This window comes from Leptonychotes weddellii, chromosome 5, assembly GCF_054177405.1.
Source record: "Leptonychotes weddellii isolate Sample4059 chromosome 5, ASM5417740v2, whole genome shotgun sequence".
NCBI lineage: Eukaryota > Metazoa > Chordata > Mammalia > Carnivora > Phocidae > Leptonychotes > Leptonychotes weddellii.
Genome location: NC_138373.1, coordinates 62,555,468 through 62,577,941, shown reverse-complemented (window position 1 = coordinate 62,577,941; position 22,474 = coordinate 62,555,468). Strand labels below are relative to the sequence as shown.

The window sequence follows — 22,474 nt, the reverse complement described above, 5'->3', positions numbered from 1 at the left end:
GGAACAAAACAAAACAAAACAAAACAAAACCATGTTACTGGGTGTGTGCACACACAAAATATTCCAGCAAGGAATGAAATTGAATATCTTCTAAAGAAATGAATGTGCTGATACTAGCACTTTGCCAATGAACTTGGGTTTGGGAAAGAACATATATACACAATAGACTGACAGGAAATGTCATGAATCAATTCAAGCATTTCACAAAATTGGAAGCTAAAGGCCTTGAACAAACCTAAGCTTTCAAAAACATTATCAATAAAATGAATTTAGGGTTCCTGTTGCCTGACTTTGATGACCTCTTGAGACTCATCTCATATCCCCCTCTCATGCACACTGTCCCATTTTGAGGTGGAATATCCTCTCAAGTCTCTCTGAGTATACTAGTCATAGTTTCCATATTTTTTTTAAGTTCTTTTCTCCTCCCTGAATTATCTCTCTTTCCTTTGCGTCTATTTTTCTTTTCCGGTGTTTTGCTTTCATGCTGCAGGATTTTCTCAAATGCTTGGTGACCCATGGTTGGCCCTTCAGACTTAAGATGAAGGAACAAAAAAGTTGTTTATGTATCTGCTTTTCTTACTGCAACAGTAAGGTCTTTGAAGGAAAGGATTATGTTTTGTTACCTTTTTTTTTTTTGCTAAAACTCTTTTGCAACCTTCGTATGCAATGTTACAATTATAATACTTAGAACATAGTAACTGACCGCTCTTTTCTATTCACACCATATTTGGAGTAAGGGTAACATTAAAAACCAATAAGGAGGGTGCCTGGGTGGCTCAGTTGGTTAAGCAACTGCCTTCGGCTCAGGTCATGATCCTGGAGTCCTGGGATCAAGTCCCGCATCGGGCTCCCTGTTTGGCAGGGAGTCTGCTTCTCCCTCTGACCCTCCTCCCTCTCATGCTCTGTGTCTCTCATTCTCTCTCTCTCTCAAATAAATAAATAAAATCTTTAAAAAAAAAAAAAAAACAATAAGGAAGACTGAATCCGTTATGAAATCTTTTCTGTAATTAAAAGTTGAATAATGGGAGAAGTTTCACTTGGAAAAGAGGAGGCAGAAGGAAGTAAGGGAAATGGGACATTAAAGGCAAATATCTGAATGAGTATGCCTGACTGTTGTACAAATACCATTTACTATGATAGGCACTTGCCCTATTTCAGGCACCATCCCCAAATTAAATGTGTAACTTTTCCAATCCTATGAGGTAGGTATTATTTTCTGCCCCATTTTACAGATGTGAGATCAAAAGACAAAAATATTAAGTACTTTGCCCAAAGCCACGCTGTTCTTAATTGGCAAAGCTAAAATTTGTATCCAGGCTATTCCTAGAATAGTCATTTAATCTCTGTAGACCTAATTATCATACATTAAGGGCTTTAGAATTTATAAGTGAGTGAAATTTATTAGAATTTAGAATTTCAATTAGAAATTCAATTCAATTAGAATTTCCCAGTGATGAACTAATAGAATCAAATGGCAGGGATGTCAAGAGGGCACATTTGCAATGGTCAAGAAGTTAAGACTTCAAGATCCACTCCCAATCCAAGAGTCTCTGATGGCAGTTTTATGTGCATATATGTAATTATCGTCTCCAAATACAATGTAAGATTCAGGGGGGTATGGATAATTTCTTATCCTTTTCCATTTTCTATGTTCTTCTCTCTGTGTGTTCTCTATGCATAATAAGCACAAATACTTGTTTAATTTTGAAATACTTTCCACTGACTAGCCTTTTAGAATGGGGTCGATTATCTCTTCTCTGTGATGTTTAGCATGAAGGCAACAGAACAGATTGATGACTTCTAAAGCTTCCTTCCAGGGCTATGATTTGGTAGGGGACAAAAATAGACAGGAAAAAGCACCAACATCCTTATGTCCTTCTGTGGCACAGTTGGAGAGTGCTATACCAGGGTTTCTGATTTTAAAGGTTGTTTTAAAAAAGAGAGAGGGAGAGATAAAATGGAGATCTGAGCAAGTCTCAAAATGGCTTATTGATCATGTCATGCAGGTCTTCTAAACTCCATCCTGGATACATACAAGATATCAAATACATCTTGGGAAAAGGAGCCAACCTTTCTGATGGCTCAAGGATATGTCAGACATAAGAGCAAGCTATCTAAATATTTCTAGGCTACAACATTCAAGACAAGACAAGACAAGCAATCACAAAGATTTTACAAAACAACTGTCAGCAATAAGAACATATCTGACAAACTATAGCAGGATTGGGGGTAATATTCCTTAAATGTCTCTCTAGGTTGTTTAAATCCATTTGAAATCATCATTTTGCCTCCAAACAATGACAATTTGATATTATAAGCAGCATATTATAGTGATTTTAAAGCAAAAGTTACTGGGGTCACCTTGCAACTGACACTGTACTTGAATACATTATGTTATGCTTTTAAAGGCTAAATGAAAGTGCAAAAAATTGAGTCAAGAAAGGGAGAGTATAGGATAATAATAACCCTTTAAACCTAGTCTTGAAAATTTTAAAATAGTACATTGCATATAACTATTTTCATCCAATAACAAAAGCATAAAGACTTGATTTGAGCAAAGAGAACCAGATGTTCTTGTGTTGAGAGAAAAGTGGAAGAACATACCTCAAAAGTCTTTGAAAGCATCAGACAATCCTGTAATAGTGAGATATGGTTGCTTGCAAAGTTATAATTATACCCACCTTGACTCAAACAGCTCTGAACCTCCAAATAAGCTGTTTACAAATAAGAAGCAATTTCTACTTACCTGCCCTACCCCCCCACCCCCCACCCCCCGCCCCTCCCAAAACCACAAAGCTGTCCTTGGCCTCACTGATGACAGCTGTTCCCTCTGACCCTCTTCTTCAAGTGGATGTCTCCAGCTTTTAGGGCACTTCCTTCCAGGAATATGAGTACTGTTAGAACCTCAACCAAGCCACTATTTTTGAGCCCCACTATCTAGAAAATTCCCCCTCTTGATCCCAGGAGAGGAACCCAGCTGCCAAAGCCTGGCTTTTGTGAGCCTTCCCCTATTATTACCCTATTGACTTAGTGTCCTCGTCCTTCTTAAAAATAACCAGGTCTCTCTTAAAAATAACCAGGTTTAGGATCATAAGGGGCCTCACAGCTGAGGGCTACCAGTAATGAAAGTTCAGCTATGGGTGAGTTTAAAATGTCTTAGTGAACAGGCCTGTGGCCTATCTTTTTTAACCTTGTCTCTGTGGGGAACCATGTACAACTCTAATCAACTAATTCTGAAACAGCTATCTAGAGCATAACCCATTCCCAGGCTAGGGACCACCCATAATAATAATCACCCAAAATAAGCAGCAGGAGCTGAAATTACAGAATTGAAAATATTCCACCAGGGAAAGAAGAGGAACTAAGATATTGGGAATATATATTTAATAGTTATAGTTATAGGAAGAGAAAATAAATTGGCAAAAAAAAAAAGTCAAATTAAGAAGGCTTTTTAGGTGAAACTACTAGCTAATAATGCTGTCATGGGAACACTGATAAAATGCTTACATTGCAGTCTAAGAGATACCAGAATCCTCTGATGGTCTAGGAAATCAAGTTATTGAAAGCAGCATCATTTGTATTTAGAATGTCTTCTCTGCTTTAGGCTAAAAAAATGTGTCAACACTAGATGTTAACAATAACCAAAAGGAAAAGCAAGCAAGCAAACAAACAAACAAATCAGTCTCCTTTTTCTTCTTTTCAAATGGAAGCACCAGAAGAAACAGAAGAATAACAAGGCCATGGTACTAATCTAGTCAGAATTGAAAGGGACGTAATAAAGGTCATAACTGTGTAGAGTGCATGAACTCAACACCAAGAGGATTTGGAAGTCATTTGGCTTTGACTTAATACTGTAAAAGCGTTTGTGCTTAATTATGGAAGCCCTTGGGGGCTCTTCCTTTTCCCCTTCAAATATGGGGAGTCATCAGTAATGGAAATTACCTGGTTGTGAGATTAAGGAAGACAATGTACTGGTCGCCAACAAGGGGCCAACATGGTTCTGACAAATTACAGCCAAGCCTCTCTTTTAGGGCGGCAGGATATCACTCTGGGGGATTTTTCCATCAGCCAAAGTACACCTACCTGGATCTTTGTAGATGTGACCTTCAATTAAGGCAATGATTTCCTCATTACCCATTTTCCACAGGCTTATTTTACAGAGAAACTCCCAGGGAGCATGAAATAGGAAAACTCAGAGGGAACAAGAAAAGGGATTTCAAAATCAGGATAGTCATTAAAGCCTCAGGGGAAAAGGAGGAATGTTTCGGGAGCCTTTATAAAACTTTATTTTATTTATATTGTTTTCCAAGGACAGCTTTTACTAAGGGATGTGGTTGTTAAAATCACAGCAAAGATATGCTCTGTCAGATGGATGAAGCAGCTCTACTCTGATCCCCTCATGCTTTGGACCAGGATGACACAGGAATATTGTTATGTTAGCAACAAAACCTACCTCCTGGACTTAATAATATTAGGAAAATTTGCTAGAGCCAACCACAGTTTAATCAGTATGAACCCATCTAAGATCACTAAGAACCAAAAATTGCTCCAGAAAATTCTTCTCTGTCAAAAGCATGGTACTGCATTGGTAGATCTTTCAACCTCATGAGCAAGACTGTAATTAAGCTCAAGATTGGTCTGAAAAATAATATACTCTTGATATAGAAGCTAGAGGTAATATAAAAGGAAACCCACAAACCAAATCATTTGTCTTCAGCTTGACCTAGCACCGCCTAGGCTCCATTATTGCTCTCCTGAAGGGAAGTGGGAACAAAGGAGCAGAAAGGAGTCTGGTGCATATTCTGCTTCCATTGATAAGGGTGTCCAGAAAGGCAGAGCATTTCTAGTAGCACATGATCAGAAAAAAGTAAAGACGAACAGCCATGCTTTAACCTGTATTTTCTCTATAGACCTTTGCTTAAATTTTTAATCTAGTTGACTCACAAGGATCCTTCATGAAATAAATACTCCTTTCCCCAGCTGAATAGGAATCCTGACTTGCCCTATACGTACGAGAAATCAGGCAGAGAAGAGTTTTGGTGAGGGGTGTGTTGTGGTTTCTTTATTTTGCTTTCTCCTGTGGTTTTGGCTATTCCTCCAATAGTACTATTTTATTTTATTTTATTTTATTATTTTATTCTTACTGAGAGCTGACCGTATATACAAGTAGACACAGGACACGATCTTCAAGTCCATTTCAGAGCTTCATGGTCCACGTTAGGAACACAATTCCAGGAAGAAAATACACTGAGAAGGTTTTACATATCAGATAAGCAAAGGAGCCATTTCGTGTGAGCTATTCCATGAGCTGTCCTGGTACACATCCATACATTCAAGGTCTCACAGAATATTGGAAGATGACATGCCCACTCTAACTTATTTTCTAAAAACAATGTTGCAACTGATAGGTCCTGAAAGATTACTGAACCCAATGACTGTCTTTTACAGATGAAAATACTGGAAGCCCAGCAGGATGAAGCGATGTGTTCCAAACAGCACAGAGTTGTGGTAAAATGGTAGCCTGGACCATCTGGGTCTGGACTCTCAGCACAGTGCTCTGAAATTAAGTTGTGCTTTCTGCTATATGCTTTCATAGGTGAGAGTCTCCCTGACACTGTTCCCATCTCCGTTTAAGTTTTAAAAAAAAAGTTTAAAAAAAAAAAAAACAATCTGGCACTATAAATGTGTGTGGGCCTGTTCCAAATATATCTCAATATAGTCAAGTAATTCTTTTGTTCCATGAGGCTTAACATACCTCAAGAAAACATACCCCACAAGATTGACAGAAGAACATACTGTTCCAAGTTCCTTTTATGATGTGATTACTGTTTATTGCAAATTTCATACTAGAGTCTACCAATCATGTCACCCTAAAAACCTTTCATTTGTTGAAGAAAACAAATTATTTTATAAGTGATTCTTAGACCATGTCTTCACAGCAATCCCTCCAAAGTAAATAGGTCCTCATTTCCCCCTCCAAGGCAGCTTAACATTTTGGAACCCCAGTGGAGTATTCTGACACCAGTGTGCACAGATTCCTTATTCATATCCTTGTATCCTGGAAGGTTCCTTGCCTCTAAAACCTTCCCCACTTGGATAACATAGCCCCTGAAATCTCACCATTTATTGGGTTAAGTCTTGTGTTCTTACAGTAATCTATTTCTCTAAAGGCCTTTGTGAAGGAGCAGGGAGAAGAGAAATAAAATGCAGGAAATTCACTGAAAAGAAGGTGGAGTTAAAAATGAACTCCTTCACCTGCTTTATCCTTTTACTGACACTAACCCCAAATAAAGTTTGAAATAAAAACTATGGACTCGTCCTATCTGCCACAGTTGGGTATTTGGATAAAAATCTAAAAACAAAGGAAAACAAAACAAACACGACACACTGTCATCAACCATGATAGAAGCGAAAAACTGAAAGTTTCATACACTGTCACTCGAAAACAACAAACAATAACAAAAAGAGTGGTCTGCTGAATAATGGACACCTGTGGCTTCTGGTGACCAGGGACTCCTTCCAATTTCCTCACAGAAATCAGAGACCCTCTTTTTTTCTCTTGGAGAATTCCGTCTATCATGCGCCCTCACACTCTCGTTCCCTCAGCCCTGGTGGGCAAGTGACCCAGGCTGACTAACAAGAGGAACCCCGCTCCCTTGACAACTGACCGCTCCAGGGATGGGCACATAATCCAAGTGGAGCCATCTGGATTTTATAATTACATACTTTGAGAGAGAAACTACCCTATCTCTGAACCCTTTCTCTAGAATCACAATCTAGAAGGAAAGAAGCTTTAAGCATGGAGCCGCCATTACCCTTAACACTGGCTGGAGAGTACCTACTGGAGAACGAGGCCAGCTCTAATGAAAACACAGGTATCCTGCTGACTGGCACCAATTGAACCTTTGGCCCAGCTATGCCTGTGGCTAGGTCCACACCTTGATTTCCCAATTATGACCATTAAATCATCTGTTTGTTTAACCTAATCTGGACTGACAACTGACAACCCTGATTACCCCTCATCATGTATCCTGGAATTTATGAGATGCTTCCTTTTATACATGACAGGAAAGTTGCTATCTTCTATCTACATAATAAAAGATATTCACTTGACATGATTAGGACTAATATCAACTATATAGATATCAGAGTTGATCTGTCTCAGAAAGATTCCTGCTTAAAAACCCAAGGCAGACAATTTCAAACCAAGTTCCAAAGAATCTTAAAAATCAATGAGACAGGAGTTTGTTTGGCAGACAACATTAAATTTGAGTATGAGTAAATCTGAGTACAAGTTAAATTTGAGTATGTTTAAAGACATCCAGTCCATGTCTCAACCTAATTCCAAAGTCTGAGATCTCACAATGGAATTTAAAAATCCAGAAAAAGAACTACAATGGAGAAATATGCCTTTGCATACCAAACTAGAGACAATAGCACAGTATGAATTTAAGATGCCATTTGGCCACAGAAAACACAACCTAATGGATATTACTGTGAATTTTCAAAAGAATAAACTAATTGTGTTAAACTTATTTTATAGCTTTACTTCTACCTTCTTTAAAACACAAACATAAATTCAAAACATGAGTTTCCCACAGATTGTTCCATCACAGAATTGCTGCATAATCTTGCCAAATTTGAACTCTGAATGTATTTGATTCTTCTACCTGTGGCATAAGAAGGAGAAATGATGCATTTAGAGGCTGGTGAGACCCAGGTCCACTTTGAAACTCTGAATGCAAATTATAAGTAGAAAGTTCTGATGGACACTTGCTTCTTCTTTTTTTTTTTTTTGGCTTTACATTTCAAAATGCAAACCTATATATTTCACCTTCTCACCTATCACTTAACAACTTTGCAGTCTCAACTTTTACATGTCTATTATTTTCAATTTCTACAACTGAAAGTTACACTGAAAAAAACTGAGAAGAGAAAGTGCAGGACTGTCTCCTACCAAATATTTTTCCTTCCTGTCTACATTGCTATTTACTGTCCCTGCTGAGGTGTTTATAACATTTGTGCAGAAGGAGAACATGCCTGCAAAAGGTAACTTATGAATAGTCTGAAGACTTTTTACAATACAAAAGTTCCAAAAAGGCCTGCCTTGTTTTGCACGACTTCCTCAGATCATACGAACGTTGGTGTGGCATTAGCGCGAGGCCATCAAGGCAATGAATTTTGTAGCTGAAAATCAACCAGCAAGTATTAATTTATCACTTCTTACATAGGAGGCAAGGCACTTTGACAATCTGATGGTTTAGCATAATAAACTAAAGGAAGTAGGCTTTGTTGAAAATGATGTCCACTGACAAGTAGTCTACCCAATACACTTGATTGAACTTGATAGGCGGGAAATTGTAGAACAACTCAAAGCAAGCAAAACAATCACATATGTATTTACAAAAAGTGTGTGCAATGTTGTTGAATCTTGACTTTACAAAATTGAAGAAACATTTTAGGTTATTTAATATGGAATATCCAAACAAGCAAGTCTGTGGATGTCTGGTATAGGGGGTGAATGACCATTTAAAATTCTTCTTGGGTCATCTCTAGAAAGATAAAGGACAAAGAAGAGATTGGGTGGGAATGGAAGACACTATTGCAAAGAGTTGTTGGGAGTGACACTTTCCTGTACATTAATTTGTTATAAACAATAGAAAAATTCCATCTTCTTCAAGGATTATTGAGCACCTACGTTGAGTCACAAAACTGAAATAATACCATTAATATTCTATTACTACTTTAGGAGGAGTTAAGCAAACTTTGTTCCATGAAATACTAGCCAATTTTTCTAGGAAAATGTGTTCCTAGCCCAAATTTGCAGCCTACCAAATTATCGAAACAATAGCAACAGCTTCTCTGGTCAGTCTGCTCTTCATTTCAATTACATTCCTCTCCGGAAACTTTCAATATCTCCCCCTGTCCCTCTTATTACATGAGACAGGAGAAAATGGAAGACAGTAGGGAGAAACCACCCCCCTCCCAGAAGGGCAAACTTGCTTGCAATTATACTCATCAGCTCCTCTTTCCCTACAGTTATGACAGAGGAGCTGTCCCACTTCCAATCTAGCGTAAGTCTGCCCTTCTGGCCTCTATACTATATCCCCTCCTGCCTTCTCAAGCAATTTACATCCTGATTATCTTTTCTGTGACTTATTTTCAATACCTTCTCCAATACTAGATTCTACCCATTAGCATTCAAGAATGTTCAAGGGCACCCATCTTAAAAGCAAACAAAAAAGAAAAAGAACCAACCTCCCTCCACACCTCTTCCTTCCAGATCTATTGTCTGTCTCCCCCACCTTCAGTAGAAACTTTCAGAGAGAATTATCTTTTCTCCTTGTCCCTATTCCCTTACCTTCCCCTCACTCACTAGTCCACTCCATTCTGGCCTCTAGCCCTGTCTTTCCATCACTCCACTGAAAAGGCTCTTATTAAAGTCCCTCTCAGTAACCATCTGGCACTATATCCAATTGGATTTCAGTCCTCATCCAGCTAGGACTCTGAACAGTATTCAACTCATTTGTCTAGCACTTCCTTTTAGAAATCTCCCTTCTACTTGACTTTTATGACAATATACTCTCCTGGTTTTCCTCCTACCTCTCCAGCTGCTCATTCTCAAGATCTTTTGTTGAGTCATCCTGACAATCCAGCCTTGAAATGTTCTTCATCATTCTGTCTTGGCCTCCTTTTCCAATTTCCTTAGCAATTTCATCCATTCCTTCCACTTTGATTACTAATTTATTATAGTTACTGTATTGTGATATCATGATATATTACTACATATCAGCAACACACAAATTTATATCTCCCATCCAAACCACTCTTCTGTATTCCTTCTACATTTGATTGTCTCAAAGATACTAAACACTAAACCTAGATCAGATCAAACTCATGATCTTCCTTCCACACTAGTCTGCTAGTGTCCCTTGCCTATTTAAAGGCTATCACCAACACCCATCGGGTTTTGAAAGCCAGAACCTTAGGAGTTGTCCTTGACCACACCCTCTCCTTCACTGGCATAACCATCTCACCATCTGCCCTGTTGATTATACCTTCTAAATACACCAGAAAGACATCCTTTTCCAACCTCCACAGCTACGATCCTTGCTCATGTTCATATTTAGATATACCATAGTTACTTCCTAACTGGTCTCTTCATTTCTTCCCTTGTTCTACTCATAACCCATTCTCCATGTAGCCCCTGAAGTTATCTGATAAGAATACAAAATAAAACTAAATTCTGTTAGGATAAATTTGACAATTCTTAACTGTGGGTTTGTGTTCTTTCATTGGTTGTTTTGGTCTTTGTTTTAAATTTTAAAATTATTTTTTACTCATTTTTTTCAAAATTCCTTAAAATTTTAGTTCTCTTTATAAAACTGTAATTAAATGTTAAGAGAGACCTACTTCCCTGCTTAATTACTCAAATTATATTTTATAGATTCTCCTATTTAAAAACAGTCCTACGGAAATTTTGAATGTGTTCTCTCTAATGATGTTTTTATTGGTCTGATGAGTGTTTCTATTGGTTATTATCATCTTAATTTTGCTAATTAAAAAGTAATTAAGTGAAGGCAGAATAATCTAAGATTGTTCTTTCAGACAAATAAAAATACACAGCTTTCAAATTCTACCCCTAACCTCTAACACCAAAAAATGTTTTGAATCCACTAACACTATTCAAATTTTAGCATTGTCTTCCTGCATCTTATTAATGCACGTGCTTTAATACAAAAACTCCGCATGATAACTTTGTTTTAAACGTTAGATGGTAATATTTTCTCCAATATTTGAAGAATTTTTTTGAGATTTATTTATTTATTTTAGAGCGAGAGGAGAGAGAATGTGGGGAGGGGCAGAGGGAGAGGGAGAGAGAGTCTCAAGCTGACTCATGCTGAGCAGGAAGCCCCACGTGGGGCTCAATCTCCCAACCCTGAGATCAGGACCTTAGCCCAAACCAAGAGTGGGAGGCTTAACCGACTGTGCCACCCAGGTGCCCCAGCAGAACTGTCATTTTTAGTAGAAATTTTAAAAATAATAGTAGGGGCTCCTGGCTGGCTGAATGAGAGCATGTGACTCTTGCTCTGTGGGGTTGTGACACCGAACCCCACACTGGGTGTAGAGATTACTAAGAATAAATAAACTTAAAAAATAAAATAATAGTAAATTATAAATTTTTAATCTTTTCCCAGTTTCACTTCTTCCATTCTTCTATTTCAAATGTAGGTTAGCTCCTACTAAAAATATGTTGTTTTATTGCTTTTCTGAAATATGTGGGTTTGATGCTTTAAAAAACTTGACTAGACTTGATATAGTTTTGAAATACCAGCCTCAATCTCCATATTGCATCAACCTGAAATACTTTGAGGAAGTTAGTGACTCAAATAGCCCTCTGGGAGCAATGGATCTCATCTTATTTCTGACAAATTGATGAGAGCTTGATGAAAAGAACCTAACATTTACCACCCAGTCTATTCTTAATAGTGGGCAAAGATTTCAGCCCTGCTCAGGAGGTCTGAGTGCCTTATTCCTGCAGCAGCTCCTGCGTGGGAGTCTATGAGGCTGGGAATTGCCCACCCAAGGCCCAGGCCTGGCATTGTGGAAGTGTGCTCCATGAATCTTCCCTTCAGTGGAACTAGGTCCTATCTAGTCTGGGGATTTGTGATGTCAGAAAGAGTGATGTGTTCGTAAGATCAAAATAAAATCAACTTAGGAACACTGCCAAATTCTTCCTCTGTCTATCACTTATTCTCATATAAAGGTCGGTCTGTCTCCGTTGCTGGAGAATTGCAGAAATCTAAAACTGACCCTTTTCGGCACTTAGTGGAATCTAACAGCAGAGGAAAGAGGTTGTTAGCAAGGACGATTTGCTCTGTACAAACCCACTAGCTGGCAATTATCAATCAGTGTGGTAGGGCTCCATTACCCAGTACTGTGGAGAAACTAAGGAGTCTAGAAAAGCCTCAGATCAGGTAAGACCAGAAAAATCAGAGGCAGAACTTAAACTTGATATTTCCTCCACAGCACATAGTGCATGTCTTATTAGTTGGTTGGAGAAAGCCTGGCGAAAGTGCTCAGACGGTGAGCAAGAAAGGAGACAGGGGTTTTCTGCGTGTTGACATACTGGAGGAGCCCTTCCCCGGGAAGAGCGGAAAGGGAGCCAGAGAGAGCCAGGTTGCGGAGTGGGGGCAGTCCCTCTCTGAGTGCATGATCCGGTGGCTTTATTTGTTAGCGTGGTGGGTCCAGGCTGGGAAATGCACACTCAGCACGGAAAGGGGAAGAGAGATTGGCGGCAATTTTATAAAAACAATACAGCTCAAGTCTCCCGCGTGTGCCCGCTCGCTCACCCCGCCGAGGCGCAGTCCGGTCAGAAACGGCTCCCCGGAGCGAGTGCGGCCTCCTAGTTCCCACCAGGAAGAAGGCGGGGTATTTGTGACTCGAGGACGCCCTGACCGCTGCACACACCCCCATTCCCCTTCTCTGTCAACCCTCCAGTTCTGAAAAGCGCCTCTCTCTCTCTCTGAGCCTTGGACTGAGGTCGCTCTGGGTCACCCCAAATCTGATGATTCAGGGACTGGGACTGGCGGGGTGCGCTAGGGGCAGAGAGGACAGGGGAGGAGGCGACGTGCGCCCGTCGGAGCCCAGCGCCGGGGCTTTCCTCAGCAGCGCTTGCTTCCCCGGGTCTGCGCTGGGCGCGGCTGGCGTCCGGGTCTCGCCTCCCTCCCGCCCGCCCTCCCGCCTCCCGGGGCCCGGACGCTGGGCTCCCCGCGGCCCCGCCACTGTCCCTTACGCTCGACCCAAACATTTGATTCCCGGCCTCGAAGTACCACCTCCCCACCCAGCGCCTCCCGGGGGTCCGAGAGCCAAGACCCGGGAAACTGGTGAGGGAAAAGAGGAGCCCGGGGGCAGGGCCCGCTCTCGGCGCGCCAGGGGGCCGGGTCTCCAGCTTGGAGGCGGGGGCTCCCCGCGCGCGGGCAGGCGAAGGAAAAGCTGGACCCAGAGAGAGAGCGCGGAGAGCGCTGGCGCCGAGGGTGCACCTCCGCCCGGCGCCCAGCCGGCCGGCACCCCAAGGGGCGCGCCTCATCGCGCCCAGCCGGGCCCGCGCGCCTTGGGCTGCCCTTCTCCCGTCCCGCCCCTAGTTCTTCCGCCAAAACCCTTGACCAGAATCTCCTTGCCAACATTCTTATATGTCTTGGGCCAGCTCTTTGCGCCAGGTTAGGAATAAGGCTCTGCTTTCAGGGTGTGTACATAAACGCCAATTCCCAGAAGGTGTAGTGACCTTTTCACCTTCCCCACGAACTCCTTGGGAAGAGGTCCTTGGGAGGGCATTTACCCCCTCAAGGGCCAGATTGGTGGCCGAAACCTGTTTGTTCCCTGAAATGTCTTTGCTATTCATATCCTCAGGGGCCTTCTGCAGCAGTTCCCGGAAAGCCCTTGGGGGTGGAACTGGGGGGCATCCAGCCCACAGTGAGGACGCGCCGCCCTGGGAGGTGGGGGTGGACAGGAGCTAGAGGACTGGCGTGACAACTGCCTGTGGCCTGGGGTGGGCACCGTGCGAGCCCTGCCAAAAGCCCTCCTCCCCCACCACTGTTCTCCCTCCCCCGAGAGGCACCGAAACGGGGGCCACTGGACCCCTAATTGCCAACCCCGGGAACACCTGGGCTCCATAGAGACATGAGGCTGGGCGGGGTCGGGCGACGGCTGCCCCCTAGCTGGAGAGGCGCATCACCTCCCACCCTCCGGCGTTCCCTCTGTCCCGGAGGAGAGGGCACCAAATCTCGGTTAACAATGGAGTCCTCGGTGTGCGGCGGGCACCCGGGCACGACTGGCGCCCGGCAGCGCGCCCTGCTACCCGGCAGAGAGGCCGAGTGCGGCTGCAGCCCAGCCTCGCCCGATCGAATGGCCTGACTCGGCTTTACGCGGCAGCGACGCTGTCGACCCTCGCCCGGCTCTGTGGTGCGTCTCCCACTCCAGCCTAGCTTTCCCGGGTCTCCGCAGTCCCGGCCCAGAGCGTCAGGGGCGCCCTGCTGCTCTCTGCCCCGGGCCTCGGGCCGGCACAGCGGGAGTGACGCGACTGGCCCCGCGCTCCTCGCCGCCGCCGGCCGGGGATTCGGAGTTGGGAGAAACAGCAGCCACCTCCCGGGCGCGCCGCACTCCTCCGCGGCTGGATCCCGGAGATCCTCCGCGAGCTGCCGGTCTCCCTCGCACCCCCCCCCCCCCCGCCCCCTGGTCCTGAGCGAGCAAGCGGAGGTAGGCTAGCCCGACCCAGTCGCTGGCACCGACCTCGCAGCCTCCTCTCCAAACACACACCCACACCCCCACGCCCTGGGCGCAGACCCCCAACGCCTCCCTTCCCGCGGAGATCCTTCGGGGCCTCCGGGAGAGAAGGACAGACGGACGGGGCAAGCACACGGAGGGAAACTTGTTCCTCCCAATCTCCTGTCAGGCAATTACTGGCGAGCCTGTGCCGGCAGAGGGGAGGGAGGAAGCGAGGGAAGGGCTCCAGAAGGGGAGGGGGAGGACGGAGGAGGTGGGGGAGGCGGGGGTGCAGTTGGTGAAACTCCTCTGTCTCCCGCTCATCTTTTCATTGCTTGCTCCTCTCCTTCGCGCAGACACCCCGGACCTCCCCTGGGCGCCAGCTCCTCGGCTCCAACGGGTCCAGAAACAAGTCGGATTTTTTTTTTTCTTTCTGGAAATTGGCTTTGGTGTGTTTCCCTACCTCCCTCCTCCCTCAGCTAGCCCCCCTCCTTTTTTTTTTTTTTTTTTTTTTTTTTTGAGACATGGCCCGGGCAGTGGCTCCTGGAAGAGGAACAAGTGTGGGAAAAGAGAGAGGAAACCGGAGCTAAATGACAGGATGCAGGCGACTTGAGACACAAAAAGAGAAGCATTTCTCTGGCATCAAGGCATTGCCTCGCTGCCCTCTTTTCTCCAAGACGGACTGAGGATTTTACAGCTCTAGGCGGAGTTGAAGCTCTTCAGATTGTTTAGATTCCCCCTTTGCTCTATTTTCCCCGCACGTTCTCGTTCTCCCGCTTCTGCCTGGGGATCCGGCGAAGGGAGAATGGAGAGGGGGCTGCCGCTCCTCTGCGCCGCGCTCGCCGTCGCCCTCGCCCCGGCCAGCGCTTTTCGCAACGGTAAGTGACAGGCGGAGGCGCGTGTGACAGCGCGGCGCCCGGGCTCACCGGTTGCCCACGTCCGGCGGGGATTTGGCTTCCCGCCCCAGCCGCGGGACTCACGCAGAGCTGCCGGGGCGAACCGGCAATAGCCACCTCCTGGGCGAAGGAAACTTTTGTCCAGGAGGAGAAATAAAGAAGTAAGATAGTCGGTTTAGGGCAGGAAGATTTCAAGTCCACTGCCTCCCTTCTGAAGTTGCTTGTTTGGTTATGGGGGTTTTCCTGCCTGTTACACGGCAGAGCTGCCTACCTTCTATGATCAGCACACCAATTATCTTAATAATGTTTCCTCCCAAAGGCAATTAGATGAGACTCCCTTTCAAAAATTTGATGGCTGTTGAAAGTTAATGAACACTTTACCAGGAGAACTTCCTGGTTCTTCTGCAGCTCTTCGAAACCGTTTCCTCGGGTGGGTGCCTGCAAGAGATAGCGGGTTTTTTGGTTGCTGGAACTCCCTCCTCCGCCTTTGCAAATCGCCCCTAATGTGTCTGTAGTATGAATGAAAGTTACATGGTGTCAATAAAGGAATCTGATATATACAGTGTAAGACACCAGGATATCTGAAAATCCCTAACCTAGTTGCAGCTTCCACTTAGCTTTTAAAACCACTAACTGTTAAGTAAATGAAAGAATGCTGGGTTATAAACAGTATCCCCTAACCTAAATAATGTATTTTAAAATGTGATCTGGTTGTAGGCATGTTTAACTTAGGCTTTAAAGTAGGTGAAGGCAAGAGTATGAAATTATCTTTACAGTAAGTCTTCAGCAATTATTATTAACTAATTATCAAATATTTACTTTTGTCTGGCTTAGATTTCAATCAAAGTAATTAGAAGAAAAGAACACCCACTACTTACTGTGGTATATTGTTTTAATAAGGGACCACAAGTGGAGGGGTTCATACCAAGAGGAATTTAAATCACGTCTTTATGATGGAAGTTAATCTCTTTAATATGCTTTTTGGAGGTTTTATGATTGAAGCAATAGATTTCCCCCCAACAGCTACCAAGCGGTGTTCTAAAAGATATGCTTAGAGGCAACACACACACACACACACACACACACACACACACACACACTGTGAATGTGGAGTTCAATTTATTAATGAACCTGAGTTGGTGACATCTTTCTATAATCTGGCAAAGGATAACATTCTCCTCCAATTGAAAGAGGTCAAGTGGTTAGACTTTAGAAATTACAGTAACCCAACCTCTGCCCTCTACAACTCCTGAGATTAAATCCATAGTCAAGATGTTCACAGGATGAATTTGAAACCTAATGCAAATAACTTCCAGACTTTAGGTTGTGAACTCCATGTATATGTGTGTGTATGTGAATGTATACACAAATGTATATATATATGAAATATATTTTTAAATTTTCTTAGGAGAAATCTAGGGAATGCTGAGAACCTGAGCCTCAGTCTGTGAGCGTGACTGGTTAAAGCCATGTTGCTATGCTTGCAGTGACCAGAGTCAGTAAATGCCTCTATAACACAGCAGACCTCTTAAAGCCATGTCCACCTCCTCGGAGTACCAGTGTCTGCTAAATTAATTCATTAACCTTATTTAGGTCTAATGGTCCAGAGTCATTAGAAATTGCTCTTTCTTAATCAACTGTTAGAGAGATTTAACAGAGCCAGGGAGTCTAGCAGTCCACATTATCTTATTACACTGTCACTTTCTCAGAAGTCACAGATTAAAGAGCTCTGGTGTGGTACCGAGTCCACCTAAATGTCTTCTGAAGTGACTCTGTGGAGTGACTAGAAGCAGTACTGTTTTATTTCACTCCTCTAACGGATGCCAGACACTGCCATGATGTTTGTATAGAGCTGGAGGAGACTTAATGAGATGGGGTCACTTTCCAAGTTTTCTGCACATTTAAAATAATGGAAGAGCCTCAGTTGAATCACATAACAGAGTCCAATATAATCATTAGTTGAGATTCCGAACTCCAGTTGCAACATTTCTTCTTGGCAAACCTTAAGCCTTTAAAAGCTAAGGCAAAGGAAACCAGTATAAGGGTACCCCCAGTCTAAGAAACATGGTCAGAAATATCTAGCAATTGAGAAAAACAATATGATTTATATTGTCTTCTTTTTAATTTATGAGAAATGATTTCTGTAATGCATGTAGCTTTATGCATTTTTGATGTGCACTTCATCTTTCATTTCCATTTGACCTGGTTTTCCTGTAATAAAATTCTGTAGATTTATAAATTCATGCTGAGAGCAAAGAATGCCATTCTCTTTCCACAGGGAATCTATTAGATGCAATATTAAAATCTATATATACCATTACTGAAAATTTGTGATTGATAGGCTTATATATTTCACTGCTTTCATACCTATTCCTCTTACATAGTTTATGCACCAAATTTTTATTGCTTAAAATTAAGCATCAGTAAATGTGGCAGCATTTCGGGCTGAGACTTTCCAGCATGAAATTCATCATAAAAAGTGACAATGAGAATCTACACTGAACAATAAAGCAGCCCAGTGACTGGTTTATTTGGCTCTCAGTGAATCACTTCAGCATTTGGGTTTTTTGAAATGAGGGCTCAAAACTAGTTAGCTCACCTTTCCCAGAATGTGAGACTGTGGCTTACCATATGTGATATCCAGACCTTGGTGTGGTGGGTTGTTGTTGTTGTTGTTGTTGTTGTTTTTCCCCAACATCTAGGTAATTAGAATTAATGCTATGTGGCTATTTATTTTTCTTTCTGCCCAGTTGCTTTGATCTGGTCTCTAAGACTGAACAACTTTACTTGGAGCAGTAGAGCAGAATTATTTCTGCTTCACCAAATACACTTTGTTCTTTGTTGATCTGGATCTCCAGAGCAGAGATAACTCAAAATCACTTAGATTTATGGGCAGATAAAACAACAACACAAAAGGTTTGGCTTTAAGCCAATCGAAGTCTTGGATGACAATCCCCACTGATCAATGACATAGACCAGGCTTATCATCAAAAAGCCACACAAGGGGTCGAATAGCTTCTTTTAGTCACCTTCCACTCAGAACTTGCTACTTAATGCGATTACACTTCTTGGGGGGGATAATTAAGTCTAGCAGGAGCTCCCTGGGGACCATGTTAACATCCATTGAGAGGATTTAATGTTTTTAACGCTAGAAGACCTTTTTCTTGGGAAGGAACTTTGTGGGGGGTAAGGGTGGAGTCCTGTCAGATCTCAGTCTACTTTTCTCCTGACCTAACCTTCCTGGGATCAAAGAGTGTTCCTTGGCTGCGGGGTTGTATCAGTGCCACCTGAAGGACCCACGGGGAGTTTCCCCTAAAAAGTTATGGAATAATAACCAGTAATTTATATATAAAGCTAGAATACCTAAGTGGTTGTCAGGGGAAGATTTACCAAAATGTTATTTTTATTACAGATAAGTGTGGCGATACGATAAAAATTGAAAGCCCCGGGTACCTTACATCTCCTGGTTATCCTCATTCTTATCATCCAAGTGAAAAATGTGAATGGCTGATTCAGGCTCCCGACCCATACCAGAGAATTATGATCAACTTCAACCCTCACTTTGATTTGGAGGACAGAGACTGCAAGTAAGTGAGAAAGTATTTGAACAGGGCACCACACCGCCATCTCGTGGTCATGGATGTCTAAGGGGGAAAGTCAGTGTGTACAGTATGGGGTATAAATGAATCCAGGAGGGATTCTAATCTAGGCCAGATCATATGTCAATGGTATGGAAATTAAACTATGGTAAGCGATTTCTGAGTTCCCCAAACTAGGAATATTATGTTGAAATGTATAATCCCTCATATTCTTTTTCCTGTTAACACTTTTGGTTTCAGAACTCTTTTATTAAGAAATGTGTCTATGTGCTTCTTTTTCTCTTTGTTTTCCCCTGAAAAGAGGAAGAATGGAAACCCAAACTTTCGCTTGAGTTTTTATTAAATATTGTGGGTTACTAGCATATATAGCATCAACAGATGGTGAGGTTGGATATTTTTTAACAAATCTGTGACACATTTTGTGATTTAAGGACTGTATCTTATTGAGTTTGACATGACAAAAACAAATTGTCATTGAATAAAAATGAGGCATATAGTATAAGTCAGATGAGGGTTTTTTTTAGTAGATTAATGACTGCAAGTCTTAATGGAAAACGCAAAAAAAATTGTTAATGCACAGTGAATACAATGGGGCTCAAATATAAATTGATATTTCATCCATCAGCTTTAGTCTTGCTAACTCCTTCTATTGTTAAGTAACTAAGCATCAATTTATGTCAGATTTCATTATTATGAAAACATTCTCACTATAGAGACAGCCTAAATTATAATTTCCTAACTTTATATGAAAGTACTAGTTGTGCAGGTTTTGCTTTGCACAGTATGGAAAACGTATTTTAACTTTGCAGGCGCAAGCAGTCCACTCAGATCCAGGTTTGCTCTTCTCTCTGGACACCAAGCAGACCACCTGTCTCTGTCTTGCCCACATTACCCCATTCTGCCAACCTGCACAGGTTATATTCTGCAGATACTTGAACCTGAATATCTATCTTTAATGAAGTTTGGATATAGAAATAGTTTTAGCAAAGGAAAACAAGCTACTTAAATCTCAGTTCCAAAGTGTTTCTCAGGGACTGATATGTTTTCCGAAGTTTTAAAATGGGTCAGTTTGATATAACTGTATACAATGTAAATAGGTTACAAGTTCCGTTGGATATAAACATTATTGTGCAGGGACATTCATTATTAAAAGTGTTCTATTTGCAAACACATAGCCCTTTTAGGGAAGAACAGAATGATATGAAAAGGTTCCCACCTGTAGGAGGTCCTTAACAACCTATTGAGTTGGTGCGGTAAAACTAGTGTTTTGTGCGCAGGGAAATGAGGTCATCTGCTTAGTTCAACATTCTGGTGCGTAGAGAATTAGCATATATTCATCGATCAATTTCCAAATAATCAGCATACACTACAGTGTAATAGAATTATGCCGATTCCAATTTAATCCTTGTTCTGTGCTTCAGGGCATTATATTGACTTCTTAATCTTGTATGAAAGTTTCCATTAATAGTGTTCAGTGACTGCTAGGAAACAGGGAGTTTGTTGTTGTTGTTGTTGTTGACGATATTCTGTATGGTGATTTTACAATGTCAGTCACCTAGACAACCTAGAGATTTGTTTTCTCTTTCATTTTATTTTCGTTTGTTTTGTTTTATTTATTTTTTTTTTTGCTTTTTGACAATACTTAAATTTCTCTAAAAGATATTTTTAAGAAACTCAACGTAAAACATACTCAAGTAATAACATTATTCCCAAAGATAAGGTGCCATTACATTTTAGTAAACTCATGTCTACTAAATCCTGATCTGAGAGTCGTGACCATGTCTGTGTATAATATAATAGTTCAAAAATTCAGAATAATCAGGAGTCACTAACAGTGGTGTGCTGGTCAATGCTGAATGACCGGATCTTGAAAGGGGGTGGTTCAAGACCTCATTTGTAATATTTACCAATTCCTGTTGTGTAAATATTCCCACTGTGACCAGTTTCAAACTATCCATGTGATGTCACTGTACACAGACTTGTGTACTTGTGTAGTCCTAAAGAGACATGTGCGATGGGTTCTTGTGAGCTGGTGCAAGCCAGTTCCAGCACATAACCGGGGAAGCCAGTATGAAGGGGAAGCCAGTCGAGTGAATTAATACATGTTAAGTGCTTATAACAGTGCCTGGCACACAGTAAGTCTTCAATAACTATTTGCTGTATCATGATGTGAGGTGGAGTATGGTGGAATTGGAACCTTCTCAGTTTTCTTTCTTCCTTCCTTTCCTTCCTTCCTTCTTCCTTCCTTCCTTCCTTCTTTCTTTCTTTCTTTCTTTCTTTTTCTTTCTTTCTTTCTTTTAACATTTTGAGGCCTTCTTTTTCTTTTTAATTTTATCTATTTTAAGATAGAGAAAGAGAAGGAGTGTACACACATGAGTGGGGGCAGGGGTGGAGGGAGCAGAGGCAGAGGGAGAGAATCCCAAGCTGACTCCACGCTGAGCATGGCGCCCGAGGTGGGGCTCAATCCCAGGACGCTGAGATCATGACCCAGGCTGAAATCAAGAATCAGATGCTTAACTGGCTGAGCCACCCAGGTGCCCCTCAGTTTTCCTTTTGAAAACTGACAAGAAAAAGGATAATTATTATTTATAGGAAGGGACAATTTTAGTGATATCAGCATGGTATTCAAGAAACTGATATGGGCAAGAAGATTGTTTCTGTCATTCCGCTGGTGAGACTTTTTTAAGGCTACCAAGTGAAGTGGTTTCTTAACTCTAGCAACTGGAGGGTTTGTTCTCTCTGAAGGTGCCATCTCCTGGCCAGCCTCAGAAGGCTGATATATTTAGCCTGATGAAGTCAATGGAGATTATGGCATAGAAAATATTTTTCTGCCGTGTTTGGAAGTGTTGCTATCTGACTGTTTTATCAATGAAAATTCCAAAAATGATAGAGGAAGAGCAACTGAAGACATTGCTGTCACTATCTTTCCAGGTTGGTCCACATGACTCCTGGTCACTGTTGAAGGTTGCAGTTGAGATTCTACAAATGGGGCACAATTCTTACAGTCTTTTGTGAAGTCTGCAAGAAGAGTCCACAGCTTTAATTTAAAGTTAAAATTCCCTACAAAAATAGAAAATACCAATAACCCTTGGAAGAACAAATTCATAGACTTCAAAATTTTATGTTGAATGTGCAAAAGCATAGTTTCGTTTTGTTTTTGTTTTTATTTTTATTTTAGTGGGTTTGGGGCTTGTTTTTTTTTTTTTTTGTAATTTACATTAGGCTACTTCCATAAAAGGAATTTGAGATAATACAAAATTAGGTACAACAAACCACATCCAACGAGCTAGCAAGCTTGTAGTTATCATTCCTGTTGAGATCAAGCTGTTTGTCTTATTGGAGATATTTAATATCACTCCCTGTTTCAGCTATATTATGTGTCTAATAGCAATAAAAAGTACTTGCTTTACCAATGTAATCAGGTTATTGGTAAGATAAAATGGGGGAGTGGATACGAAAGCCTTTTGAAAAGTTGAAAGCTTCCCTCAAAAGAAGTTATCATTGCTATTATATCTTGAACAACTTGGTGATAGTTAGAACATTTGGAAATATGAAACTTAAGCATATGTCAAACTAAATATATAGATCCAGTAATGGGATGACCTGCATAAAATACACCCAGCAATTTCTCTCGAAACTGTCCAGTATATGTACAGTCAACTTCCACCATGTGAAAGCTTAAGAAATCAATTCCTTAGCACACTTGCTTGTTGAGAA

At 41.8% G+C, this 22,474-nt stretch overlaps 1 protein-coding gene across 7 annotated transcripts in view; it reads left to right on the top strand.

Moving 5' to 3' along the window:
* The first annotated feature begins 14,571 nt into the window (after window positions 1–14,571).
* The window catches only part of NRP1 (neuropilin 1), a 139,998-nt gene continuing 132,095 nt past the window's right edge, over window positions 14,572–22,474 (top strand). For 3 of the 7 annotated variants that reach the window (XM_081820843.1, XM_081820839.1, XM_081820841.1), the window contains exons 1-2: window positions 14,572–15,140; window positions 18,571–18,745. In XM_081820843.1, the coding sequence (XP_081676969.1) occupies window positions 15,068–15,140; window positions 18,571–18,745 (248 nt within the window). In that variant the 5' untranslated portion in view covers window positions 14,572–15,067. The remainder of the gene's footprint in view (window positions 15,141–18,570; window positions 18,746–22,474) is intronic. The other 4 variants (XM_081820842.1, XM_081820840.1, XM_081820837.1 and 1 more) reach the window with 2 other exon arrangements.